Source organism: Talpa occidentalis, unplaced genomic scaffold (genome assembly GCF_014898055.3).
Source record: "Talpa occidentalis isolate TD23 unplaced genomic scaffold, MPIMG_talOcc4v2.1 talOcc4.6, whole genome shotgun sequence".
NCBI lineage: Eukaryota > Metazoa > Chordata > Mammalia > Eulipotyphla > Talpidae > Talpa > Talpa occidentalis.
Genome location: NW_023604972.1, coordinates 99069993 through 99084785, shown reverse-complemented (window position 1 = coordinate 99084785; position 14793 = coordinate 99069993). Strand labels below are relative to the sequence as shown.

Sequence of the window (14793 nt, the reverse complement as noted above, 5' to 3'; positions counted from 1 at the left end):
AAAATTTTAGCTATCAGAATCCAACAATGTATCCATAAGATAATTCACCACAACCAAGTAGGATTCATTCCAGGGACACAAGGAGGGTTCAACATCTGAAAATCAATCAATGTTATCCAACACATCAACAAAAAGAAAAATAAAAACCATATGATACTATCAATAGATGCTGAGAAAGATTTCGACAAAGTGCAACACCCATTCATGTTAAAAGCCCTTGAAATTCTGGGGATACAAGGAACATACCTCAACATCATAAAGGCCATATATGACAAGCCAGCAGCCAGTATCATTCTCAATGGTGAAAAGCTGAAAGCAATTCCATTAAGATCTGGAACAAGAAAGGATGTCCACTCTCACCACTGCTTTTCAATATAATACTGGAAGTCCTAGCCAGAGCAATAAGACAAGAGAAAGACATACAAGGAATCCAAATAGGAAAAGAAGAAGTCATACTATCACTATTTGCAGATGATATGACAATATATATAGAGAACCCCAAAAACTCCACAGAAAAACTAATTCAACTCATCAATCAGTTCAGTAAAGTGGCAGGATACAAAATCAACATGCAAAAGTCAGTAGCCTTCCTATACACAAACAATAAATCTGAAGAAGAAGAAATTAAAAAAAAATCCCCTTTATTATCGAAACAAAAAATCAAATATTTCGGAATAAATCTAACAAAAGAGGTAAAGGACCTATACAAAGAAAACTATAAAACACTGTTAAAAGAAATAGAAGAAGACACAAAGAAATGGAAAGACATCCCCTGCTCATGGATTGGAAGAATAAACATTATTAAAATGGCCATCCTACCAAAAGCAATATACAGATTCAATGCTATTCCAATCAAAATTTCAATGTCATTCTTCTAAGAAATAGAACAATTATTGATGAAATTCATATAGAATCACCAAAAACCCCAAATAGCCAAAGCTCTCCTGAAAAAAAAGGAAGGGAATGGAGGCATCACACTCCCAGACTTCAAACTGTATTGCAAAGCCATAATCATCAAAACTGCATGGTATTGGAACCAGAACAGTCACACAGACCAATGGAATCGAATAGAAAATCCAGAAATAAACCCACAGATTTATGGTCAACTAATCTTTGACAAAGGAGCAAAGACTATGCATTGGAGCAAAGAAAGTTTGTTCAATAAATGGTGCTGGGAAAACTGGGTCACTACATGCAAAAGAATGAAGCTTGACCACTACCTCACACCATACACAAAAATCAACTCAAAATGGATTAAAGAACTAGACATAAGACCTGAAACCATAAAATACAGAAAAGGAAATATAGGCGAAACGCTACGTGATATGCACATCAAAGACATCTTTACAGACACATCACCCAAAGTAGTGATAGTGAAGGCAAAGATAAACAGCTGGGACTACATCAAATTGAAGAGCTTCTGCACAGCAAAAGAGACAATAACAAAAACAAAGAGAAACCCCACCAACTGGGAGAACATTTTTGCACACAACACTAATGATAAAGGACTGATCACAAAAATCTGCCAAGAGCTGATGAGACTCAACACAACAAAGAAAATAATCCAGTCAAAAAATGGGCAGAAGAGCTAAAAAGAAACTTCTCTGAAGAGGAAATGCAAATGGCCAACAGGCATATGAAAAAATGTTCAACATCACTTGTAATCAGGGAAATGCCAATCAAAACTACCATGAGATACCATCTTACACCAGTGAGAATGGCACATATTAAAAAAACTAGCAACAACAAATGTTGGCGAGGGTGTGGAGAAAAAGGAACTCTTCTGCACTGTTGGTGGGAGTGCAAACTGGTCCAACCACTATGGAGAGCTGTGTGGAGATTTTTGGACCTACTAAACATAGAGCTTCCATATGATCCAGCATTTCCACTCCTAGGTATTTACCCAAAGGATACAGAAACATCAATTCCAAAGAGCACCTGCACCCCTATGTTTATAGCAGCACTGTTTACAATAGCTAAGCTTTGGAAAGAGCCCAAATGCCAAAAATAGATGATTGGATCAAGAAGATGTGGTACATATATACCATGGAATATTACTCAGAATTCAAAAAAGATAAACACATGCAATTTGCAGCAACATGGATGGCGCTGGAAGGGATCATGCTCAGAGAAATAAGCCAGAAAGAAAAAGAAGAATACTGGATGGTCTCACTCATAGCAGGAATCTAGAAAACTTAAATAAGGGACCGGGAAAATGAATAACTATAAGAAAGTGAAAATCAAAATCAACAAAAAACTATGAACCAGAGACACTTTTTGGGGGGTGGGGGGTGGGAGAGGAGGGATTGGGGTCAGAATGGGGGGGTTGCAATTGTATGGGGAATACAAAAATAAAATTTATTATTTAAAAATAAATAAATAAAATAAAATAAAATGACAAAAAAAAAAGATGTTAGAGAATCACTTTCTGATTTTCACTGAGGATAAATTCAGAGGGAATCTCTTTATTGAGCAAATGACAGAGTTGGGCAGGGTATAAGAAGGAATTTTACCAATAAGAATTTTCAAAATATAAGTAGTAAATCGTGCTTTAACTTTTCTGGAGGTATTCATAATTATTTTCTTTTTTCTTCTGTGAAGATGAGGACAAACATTATAAACCTTTCCAAGTTTCTTGCTAGTTTGCTTGTTAATTTCATTAAAATTACAAAACCTTAGTGAACCTTGAAGTATAAAAAAGGAAAAAAAGTGAATCTACACTAAACATATTTTTCTAAAGCACGATATATTAGTTGAAGAAAAATATACTTTTACTATATTCATAATCTTTATATATATCAAATTGAAACCAATTCTTTAAAAATCTAGCTTATATATTTGTTCATTAGGGTTTCAATTTTTCAATTAGGTTTTTGTTTTTCAGTGACATATATTTAGATTTAAAGAACAATTATTTTACATGAAATTAAGTGAAACTGTCATAAAATGTACACAAAAATATTTAGTGAACAAAAATAAAATATATAAAATTCATTTAGTGAATATTTATATATTCATTTAAATATTACCCATATTTTTAGAATGTTAATTGTAAGAAAAATATATTTCGTTGTTTTATATTATTAAATGCAATGTTCAATTGTACAATTAACCCTGAAATTTATTTCAGAATGAAACACCACAGGGTGGCACTGTTTACTAAGAAATTCTTAAAATTCTGGCCTCTTCACAGGCTATTTTATAAACTGCTATATCTTTTTATGTCTTTATCATTGGTCATCTATTTCAACTGTTAAAAATGTTGTATTACTAAGGTCAGAAATGGTAAATGCTTTATTCTATTAATTGCTTTATATATTAGAACCTATTGTATTACCTTTTATAAACATTTTAAAGCTTAGAAAAAAATATTGTTGGATTTGACTTTCTCATTTACTTATTCATTAGCTTACAGATTAAATACTACAAAAGGTTAGAATTATCCACCAATGTGAGTTTTCAATATGCATAACAGTGTTAGGTTAAATAATGGTGGAATGTTTTATTTATTTATTTATATATTTATTTAAAGTTTTTTTATGTATACAAGAACTGGGGTACAGGCCAGAGGTGTGGAAGGTGAGGATTCACCAGAGACAGAGTGGGGAACAGAACAGGCAGATTGACCAAAGTACACTGCTGAGGGGAGCAGCAGGTGAGGCAGGAGAGGTCTGCTGTGCCATGTGGGTAGCTCCCTGCTGGCAGAGGATCGAACTCATGCAGCAGTGGTTGAGGAGAGCTTCATAGGTTGCGTCATAACCCCTTGTGCCACCAGGGAGGCCCGACAGTGGAATGTTTTAGAATGAGAAGTCAAAGCATTTAAACATAAATGCAGTGGACTTAAAAAATTATAGATCACTGAATGCTGAAGATTGAGGAGACATAAGCAAGCATAGAACCTCCCTCTTCTTTTCCTTACTGTCATATCCCCTTTCCTTGCCAAATATATATCACTGAATATTTTTTATCCAGTGAAAATGAGCTCAATTATCAAGATATTAAAATCTTCATGCATTTGGAGAAATTGCCTTTATTTTTCAATTTGCTTTATGTAGGATAGCCTAAATATCATTGCTACACAAAACTGTGATTAAATTGTTACTGAATTTTATGACCTTGTGATTTTATAAGATTATAGTGCAAATGATGTGCTTCTCCTTTTATAACATTTATGCATTTAATTAATATTTAAAATCATGTATGGACGCTAGATCATTTTACTTTCATAGAAAGGAAAATTTTGAAAATATGAAATGATTTCCATGTTAAGCAATTAAAGTCCAATTTCCTGGTGGCTAGTATCTAAATTCCATCAGGCTGAGAATCTTTGTTGAATTCACTGTTGTAGCCAAACTTACATATGGGTATCTAATGCAAAGAAGGTGCTAAATAAATATTTTTGATGAACTGAACAAGTGTTTGGACTTCTAGCAAATTTCCACTTTGAGGGATTTGAAACCTTGACCTGCATATTATTTTACTGATGCCAATGATAAATGCTGGATGATACATGGGGTTCACTAATGGAAATGCAATTACTTAGTTAACTGATTATTTGCCTTCTGTTTTGGTTGCTGTTTCTATTTCAGCAGCTTTCTGTTTGCTTCCACTTTTTTTTCTTTGATAAAAATCCTGACAGAGATGAACCCCTTTGCATTGGGTTGGACATACGGAAGCTTTTTGCAAGTGGAGACAACAAATTATAAGTCTCCAGCTCTGGCCTGATGATGGTAGGCAGGGAGAAGGCCTACAACCAACTTTCCTTCTTCCCTGCTTAGGTCTGTTTATTTTCAAGCTGGCTCTCATAATTTTTTCCTTCTTATTTATAAAAAATAATGATCCCAGGCTAGCTCCATTTCAAAATATTTACATCTTAAAGGTGAGAATTCTAAAACCAAAAGGTAAAATGTGAGGTTGTAAGACATTGCTGAAGAGCACAGAAGCTGGGGACAGACTTTCTGGTCTGAAAATCCCATTTTTCTCTACCAACTGTGTGGTTTTAGACAAATTAACTTAATCTCTTTGTGACTCAGTTTCCTCATATGTAAGATTGTATTTCTCCAATTAGAGGGTTGAATGAAACTTTTAGAAGAGTGGTTGGCACGAAGCAAATGCTATTATAGCTCTAATGAGAAACCTCTTTTTTGGAGATTAAGGTTTCCTGCAACTGTGACTGGGGTTCCCTTAATTATTATCATTCTTTCTGGATTTGAAGAAGGTTAAAAGGCAAAATATTTTAACCAAAAACAATAAATATTCAAAAAGTGTTTGAAACTGTATTATACTGAAACACTTTCTCATATGAAGAAATCAATCATATAGTACTCCTTAAAAGATTAAATTTTTTAATAAGTGGTCACAACATTTGTTAAAGAGTACTCATACATTTTCGTGACATTTAAACATTGCTAGAACTCTTCTAGTAAAATGGCAATGCAATAAATGTGAATTTTTTTCTTTATGGAAAAATTAATGCTTTATCATATTATTCTTACTGCATCTTTTCTAGGTTTTAAAGAAATATTGGTCTTCCTACAAAATGCATTGTAAATTTGCATAAATATTAATCACAATTAAATTATTGATATTATAAATTAACTATAAATCATTCATAAACTTCAGTAAAATTTATATTAATTATACAATAATACTAAGGCAATTTTATATCATTTGCTTATCATTTAGAGGTGCTATATCTGTGACATTTTGATGCTTTTTTCAATAGGAAGAGGACCAAGAAGCAAGATGTGGGTGAAATTAGAGCAAGAACATCAATGGGGAATGTGAACTAATAGAACAATTGAGAACAATGACTTATGCTCATTTATATCCTGGTGACAAACAAAAGCATAGACAGTACCCTAATCAGTAGACAATCTCTATCAAGGCAAGTTACAAATTTGTGGTGGCACATGCACAACAGAAATGTGGGGCATCTTGTTAACTATTTTTGGAAGAATTTCAAGATGGCAACATCAGAGCATTAAGTCCCTGTATTGTGCCCAAAAATAGGGTAGATTTTGAACTGCTCTTCCTGCCCCCTTTTTTCAAAGGAGAAAAAAATCTTCAAAAATGAATGGAAACCTTTATGAACTGAGTATCTATAATATACACTGGCCACGATCTCGTAGATTCTATGAGAATTCTATGCCTATTCTATGAATACTTCCTTTATAGTTTTAAACAATATGAATACCAAATGAGAAGTACTTATATATAACAGAGTATAAAATAGCTTGAATATTGTATCAACTGTTCAATAGAACAAGTAGGGATTTATTATTTCCTTAAATCACTCATTTAACCATTAAAATGTTGTAGACTGCTTACTCTTTCATTCAAAATGTAAGGGCTATGATTAATATTCTAGATTGCTAAATGGTCTTTTCAGATTGATAACAGCTTTGACAATTTATATCAGTTTGTTGTGTGTTAGGTCCATGCCCCAGAATATGCTGTTACCCTCCCTCCACAAGAAACACCCAATCTTCTTTTTCTGCCATAGAGAGTGTGCTGTATCCAGATTTTATCCCCAGTTAAATTGCCTCTTCATGTAGTAACATATTTAATGCATGAACTTCAAAATAGTTTTATTAATACCAATTGAATGTTGTTGGACTAAAGTTTGTTAAAGACAGCAGTGTAGTGTTGCATTTTCAGAATTATTATCATAAGTGGAAGCCTTGGCTCTGCAGTTTCTCATTTCTATTTTTTCTCATCTTGCTTAGGTAATTTCTCCTACAGATTGGGGAGATGTAGTCTTTTTTTATATAGTATAAAAACTATGCTTCTTTACTTAATACTAAACGCCCAATGATTGAAGGTTATGGATTTAAATCCATACACTATAATTCTAGCTTACAAATAATAATCTCAGACAGAGGTTAGACACCCACTTAGTAGCACATGCTTTGGATACACTGGATGGCTTGGTTCCGTGCCAATAATTGAATCCTGTCCAGGTGTTCTCCTGTGCATGTGCATTAAGGCACCTTGATGACGAGCATTATATTTAGTTCACAGTTGATGAGAGTCACTAAATCATATAGCAAAGGGGTAAAGGAAGAAAATTTAGAGTCCAGTACATATAAATCACTGGAAAATTGAATCTGTTTTCTCTTCAGTCAGTTTAAAGAATGATTGGGAAATAAATAATGTGTACAAGCATAACTAACTCTACTCTCTCAATTCTGAACAGAATACTTCTCTATGCCTACTTTCTGATAGCCACAGTGGAGTTGTGTCATAAATCATATGATAGCTTCATTTGCTGTTGGAATGCCATTTAGTGAAATAATTTATGAATCAAGAGACATGTGCACAAAAATAGATCATTTTCACAAAAATTATTTTTGAAAAAAAGACAGAAAAATGGGAAAAATAACTACAAAAGAAAAAATGGGAATCAATTAATGAAAGTTATAATCATAGTTACATTGCCACTGTCATTACTTCCACATGGCAAGAAAGTCAGAGAAATGCAATCAGGTGGAAGAGGTGTCCATAACAAAAGGAATAACTCCTCAACTGCTGCACCCCTCTGTAATTCCAGAGATTTGCCGGAGAGTGCTTGAAGCTGTTGAACTAGCACCCTGATCATAATTTTTTTATTTGGTAAGGAAATGGGGAGAGCAAGATACTGTGTTATGGGTGTGAAAAATACAAGAAAATATTACAGAATTATATTCATTGGAAACATACTTGAAGGAAAGTTGTAGCTCTAGACCAAAACATTGGCAAAAGAATGCACATTTGTACATGTTTCAATTAAACATTTTAGCAGTTTTTAAATAAAAGTAAAGAAAAATCTAATTATATAATTACTTTAAATATCACTCCTTGGTTTATTGCAGTTTGAATTCTATTCTACTGATGACATTTATGATAGAAACTGCTGGTTACTCATCTAATATTCATTATTTGCTACTACTAACAGAATCCTAATTTTATCTAAGGTAGCAGTGTGCCCTATTATAAATCCCAGTGGCTCTAGCAATTCGAGGTGTTCATGTGAAAAAAATTTAGCCAATGAAAGGTATGAAAAAAAATCACTGAGCTCATTAAAGAGCTTGACTCCCATGACCCACAGCTCTTTTCACCTTTTTTCCACCCAAAGATCCACCTATTTATGCATACAAGAACTGGGGTACAGGCCAGAGGTTCGGGGGATGAGAGGATTCACCAGAGACAGAGTGGGGAAGAAGACAGACAGACTGACTAAAATACATTGCTGAGGGGCAGAGGGTGAGACAGGAGAGGTCTACTGCACCATGTGGGTACCTCCCTGGCTGTCTGGGGATTGAACTCATGCTGCAGAGGCTGTGGGCAGCTTCACAGTGCTGTTTAACCCCTTGTGCCACCAGGGAGGCCCCTCTTTTCACCTTTCGTTCTTACCTTTTATCTTGCCTGAAATGCCAGGCTGATGTTTGGATCTGTGGCAGTCCTCTAGATAACATGAGGATGAGGGGCTTTCTCAGGAATACTGGAGCAGAAAAAAAAAAGACCACAAATGAAGAAGTCACTATACAATCCTAGTAAGCCTGATTTCATACTTCACATTTGACCAAAAACCCAAAAATCCAAACTCTTAGTTTAAATTTCTGCTTTTTGTTTCAGTTTTTAACTAAGATAATTCCTATTTGATGCTGATCTTGCAGTTGATGTGCTGCTGAAGTGTGTGGGTTCTTGGGCTGGAGTGTTGGAGTGTTGGACCAGACATCTGGCTTCGTTATACTTTGTGTGACCCAGGGAGAATAATCCCTGTAGCTCAGTTCCCTCAATGTAAAATGGGGTTAATAATAATCATCCTCATAGAACTGCTGGGTTAAACAAATGAGATAACCCATGTTAATTGCTTAACACTGTTCCTCAATTATGTTTCCCCACCATACCATAAAATCCAGTAATTCCCAGCTAGGAGGTCTATTACTCATTCTTTGACTCAATATATATTTTTTCACACCAGATATCCCTGCAGACAATGCTGATTTTACTCTTCCTCAGTCAATTTTTAAACTCCTTTCTACAGTTTCAATGCACTCTCCTGCAAATCTCTGGAATTACAGAAGGGTCCAAGCAGTTGAGAGGTTATTCATTTTCTTAAGGACACCACTTTCACTGGTCTCATTACGTTGACTTTCATGCCACATAGAACTTATGATACTGGTGAGGTTGTCAACTCTGAATTTATAGATGAACTGGTAAAGTACAGATCAGCTTCTAAGATATGCCACATTCATTACTAATAAGCACCCTCCCCTGGTCTCACCTCCAATTTAGCTGGCAGCAGCTTGCAGAGTACAGAAACACATTTTTAAGTTTTTGTGCCTTACTAAGGTTCTTCCTTCTCTCTAGCCACTGGGATCTTAATCTGTTAGCAGTGATTGCTGTGGAAGGCAGAATAACACAGTGCTGTCTGATAAATTCCCATTCCAAGCTTTCTATATTACATTTTGAACAAAGCCTTTCATCTTTATGGATTTACATAATTGTTTTATAAATATTGTGTAAATATAAGGAAAGTGTACATTCTCTATTCAAAAGCTGAAATATTCTCTATATTAAATAAAGCTTATTGAGTTATTACATTCCTCATGACATAACTTGTTTTTATTTTCTACTAGATTTGTTCAGTCCTGAGAAGTCAATCGCAATACATTTATTTTCTTATTTAAAACAATATATTTAGATTCTGTTTTATGGTACCAACTTAACACAAATTGGATTTGTTATTATTACCTGATGTTTTTCCTTTTCCTGATTACTGCTTTAATCTTTGTGAAAGGACGATTGTTCCAAAGGTAGTCCATACAAAATAATTCAAAATATATTCCTGAAAACATTTGCATTACTGATAAAATAATTATGTGATATTCAGGCATATATTGGGGTTAAGAGCCCTTCTTGAAAACTACTATTTAATGGACACAGCTGACTGTCCATGAGTCTAATATTCCTCAATCAGACATTCTTTTCCTTATGTCTTTTTTATCATATCCATTAACTTTTAGTCAATGGCTATACCAAGTAAAAGTATAAATTGGTTTATTACACATATCCTTTCTTGCAGCAAACCTGATATAGTTTGACATATATGTCTATCTAAATTTTCTGAAAAAAATTTAATACTTAAATTAATACCATTTCTGGTATTCATATAACCATACCTGATTTTTTCCCTTTTCATTTTTTTGGTGGTCCCTGCACAATTTTTGTGTTCAACAACCTAACAATAAATTTTGCATTAAGTGCCTTTTTGAGATATACAACTTATATTGTATATTGTTCTAGAATTCCTGAGTGATAAACACTGTCAGACTTGAGTAGGACCTAACGTTCAGAAGGAGTCTGCAGTATATAGAAACTGAGGTGTAAGAAGCCTTGACATGGGCCATGTGACCTGCTGGGTCCTATCTGAGAGGCATCTGAGGTAGGTGCTTCGATATGAAGTTGATAGTTAGCTTCTGTAGAACTGCACAGTAGCACTCCAGAGTTTCTGGAGCAAGACCATATTATCTAAACAATTAAGATATAGTTCCAATTGTGTTATTGGACCCCATAGAAACACAATTCCTGACAGCTGGTCAGGAATGGGAGTCCAAGTAACCTGTCACCAGAACTTCCCTTCATGAGTTGGCTTCTCTCAGATCTGCTAACTCAGAGCAGTTCACATAAGATGAAAAGTGTCTAGACGTGGGATCAGTCATGAGAAGATCAGCAAACCCAAGTCAAGTGCATGAAAAAGTAGTCTAACGTTTTAAGAAGGGATTTACTGTTTCTATCACATATTACACCACAGAAAAATTGATGGTCCTATAGAGTGATAGAAGTGCCCTTTAAGGGGTTATATTGAGATATAATTTAAACACTATTAAATTCAGTCATTTTAAGTGTACAATCCAATGAAGTTTAGCTTGTTTGCAGATTGTATAATCATGACCACAATCTAATTTAGAACATTTTTATCATTCTAACAGAAGTGTTATAGTCATTACTCATTCTTACCCCTGGGAATACCATAATTTTCTAATTCTTAACTTACAAAAGAACATTCTTTCAGAATGAATGACTTTTTAGCAAACACTCTCATGAACTTTATCTTATTTCATTTTGAGTATTTACAGGCCACGAAGCAGAACAAGACATCATTAATAGGTTGTAATATTTCATACATTGTTACAAGTTAATTTTTTTCATCAAAATTAGCAATATAATCAATTATGTGACCATAGTTTATCATTTGGTAGAGTTATGGCTAGATTTGTTATAAAGGAGAAGTCATTGAATCTTCATCAGTTAACTAGAAAACAAGTTCATTTTGCAAAGAATATTAGCATTGTGTTGGGAAAAGTTGATTCTAGCTAGCCTTACTATTAATCCATTATATCATATATTTGCAAATGAAAGCCCAACAGTGAAAAGTTACTGTCTTCTTCTTAAGTATACTTACAATTAGCCATGCTAAAAGTATGTGACCTGACACCTTGATTGGCTCATGGTTAAGCTAGTAGTCCATATTAAAAAATAAAGCCCATATAGCTTAGTGAAACGTACATACAAATACACACATGCACATACACAAACCCTCCCACATGCTCACATCCACCACAGAATTCTTAAACATATTGATATCATGCAAATAAAAATTGCTTATAATACTTAACTAAGATGGATGTAAAGGCATAGATAAAATCACAAATAGAATAAAATGGAGAGCACATTATATATACATATTATATATATATTTTTCACTTGATTTATGGAAAAAATATGAAGTTGATAGTTATGTGTGGTAAAGAATGTTTTCTATTTTTAAATAAGTGATGCTGGGTTTAATAGATAGCTCTATAAAGAAAAAAGCACCTTTGCTCCTATTTCTGATATACAAAAATCTACTCTAGGTGAATTGATTCAATAAATGTGCAAAGTAAAACAAGAATTTTAAAGCAATATGTAAGTGCATTTTTGTGACCTTGAAGTAGGCAAAGAAATTTTAGCTGGAACAGGGTTGTAAACATGAAAGAAAAAAATTGAGAACTGCTTATATTAAATTTAAGAATTCTTATTCATCAAAAGATACCAAAATGCTGAAAGTTATGGACTGAGAGGAAATAATCACAATTCATATATATGACAAAAAACTTCTGCCAAGAATATATTTTAAAATACTCAATAAGTCAATAAGAAAAAAAAAACAGATTGCTCATGATTTTAAGAGGCTTCAAGAATATAAAGATCCCTAAGGTAGTAAGCTTACAAATCTATTAGTTATATGAGGAAGGTAGATTAATCCTAGATATGATACATAATACTTCCTAGTTACCAACATGTCTAAAATTTAAAAAAAAGAAGTATCAGTGAGGGCATGGAGAAACTGGAACTCTCATACACCCTTGTGGAAATATAAATGGTACAACTTTTGAACATATGAAGAAACTAGCAACTCAAAAAGTAGCTTGTAAGGGTATATATTTTATGGTTTCATTTACATAAGGTTTCAATGAAGCCAACAAAATTAATTTTTCCTTTTAGAGGTTAGGATAATGGTTTTCCTTGACTGGAAGAGTGAATAAGAAAAGCCAGTGGTAATTGTCTATTTTTGGTCTAAGAGCCGCCTATACAAGTTTGTATATTTCATGCTAACATACTGGTCAGTATGGCTAAGTCCACCCTTTCATGGGTGTGCTTATGTTAATAAAGAATGATACCTTCATCTTTTGAAGAAAAATCCCCCAGGTATATTTCAGTGCTATGTTAACTCAATGTGATATCAATTATCTTTTTCCTGCCTTAAGTTTTATCCCATACTGTAGAACATTTCTCACTTGCGCTATTGGTGGGGATTTCACATTTTATGTTTAAGGAAAACATGGTATCACCATGTCACTGTCTTCAACATCAGCAGTCTGTTTTAGTCAGTGATACTGAGACCTGTGTGTATAATGGATTTCTCTCTGGAGAGTCTGACCCAGTTGGTCTGGATTTGTGGCCTCCAAGCTTGGTACAGCTGAGAGGAGACTGGGGAAAGGGAATCACTGGACCAGGCTGCTAAAGAGAAGATTCACACATCTCTGTAGCCATTGTGATAGCAAAGAGGTTTAGGCATTAGAATTTTGAAATTACATTGGACCATCTGCACCAGAATTCTTCCTGATCCACAAGACTTTGACTACATTTAAGTGCATAGGAGATGGTCAGGAATCAAATTTTTTTTTAAAAACAAGCACATCAGATGATCACTATACTCATTAAACTTGAGAAACATTATTTTGATATCTATATATTCATTTCAAACAGGAAAAGTAAATTATAACATAAAATAATTGCTATAATGCCAAAGTACCTTCTGCCAACTTTCCATCTCATTTTTCTCAGCTTTGTTTCAAGGTGCCAAATTTAGCAAGTGTAAACAAGACTACTGGAGATTTAAATAAAAGAGTTACCTAGTTAGTTTCTTACCCACTTACAATTCTCTTCTGACTAGCTGCTTTCAAGGGGAAAAAAAAAAAGTATTTGTATATCTTAGCAGAAAATATAACAAAGTTTTAAAACAAAGATGGAAAATGGCCCAGCAAATTCACACAGCTGTACTCTAGACCATAAGGGAAAATTATTCTCTATTGCTGGTTAATGGGCAGCTCATGTTCCTAAATCTCTTTTGTGAATCAACAATACATAGATGACAGAAGCAAAACAATGCTTTCCCCCTGTCCTTTATCAATGATAAATTCATTAAGAATACTTGACAGTTAATTCTCTCACCCTCCCGTGCTTCTGACTGTACCCAGTGCTTGTATAAATAAATAAATAAATAAATCTTTAAAAAAAAAAAAAAAAAGAATACTTGACAGTTGTTCATAGTTAAACAGTCATTTAATTTCCACATAGATAAATCTATTATTTATTTAGAACTTCTTATATAGGAAATGTTTCCATTAAGGACTACATATATAGCATTCATTAAAGAAATGCCCAGTTATCACTCCTAAAAACATAAGGGTAGAAGTTCAGTTTCATTTTTTTGCATCCAGCAATTCCCTTTAATAAGGGACCACATGAATATACAACTTCAAGGGTGCTGGCAACATTGTCCACAAAGCTTTGCTCTGTTTCCTGAAATCTAGTGTTTATAATAAGCTATTATCTTTATTATTGATGAATTTTTTCTTCCTATGTGCTTCTGGGGTAACAACAAAGCTGATGGAGACCTAAAAAGCAAACCGCTGCCACAAACTCCTTGAATGAGAAGAGAAAATGAAGATTATTAGTTAAGTGAACAAATAGTTTTTCTCCAAGTGACAATGTTCAGTTTCCTGTATAAAAACTCTTCATGCTGAAAATTGTTTTGATCACTTTGATACAAAACCAGTTGTTAAATCTATGAAACAAATCACCTTCAAAACAAATGAAGTTTCTAACATAAAAAGATTTTTTTGGGAACAAGATGCATAAGGCACACTCTCCCAAGATAATGGCATGTACTATTTTTATCATCATCATTTTCACTTGTGTATGTAATAACAGGTGGTTGAAGAAGGGATGGTGGATAACAAGTACACATATCCCTGAAAATATCTATGAATCAGTCAGATTGAACAATTTGGAACAGAATTCTATCTTTTGGGGTCTATTTTGAAAACAGGTATACCATTTTTCTTTAATATTAGTATTAATCATTGATTAGTATTAATCATTAGTATTAACCATTGTATTAATTCAATTTTATTGCATTCCTCTCATGGTGATTCTTTCTTCTCCTTTTCCTTCTTGTTCCTCTTCCTCCTCCTCCTCCTC

General features: G+C 33.7%; 1 protein-coding gene across 2 annotated transcripts in view; it reads right to left on the bottom strand.

The window, feature by feature from the left end:
• RASA1 (RAS p21 protein activator 1) overlaps positions 1-14793 on the bottom strand; it is a 371951-nt gene that overhangs the window by 247978 nt on the left and 109180 nt on the right. For both annotated transcript variants that reach the window (XM_054688108.1, XM_054688107.1), the window contains exon 2: positions 8395-8482. In XM_054688108.1, the coding sequence (XP_054544083.1) occupies positions 8395-8456 (62 nt within the window). In that variant the 5' untranslated portion in view covers positions 8457-8482. The remainder of the gene's footprint in view (positions 1-8394; positions 8483-14793) is intronic.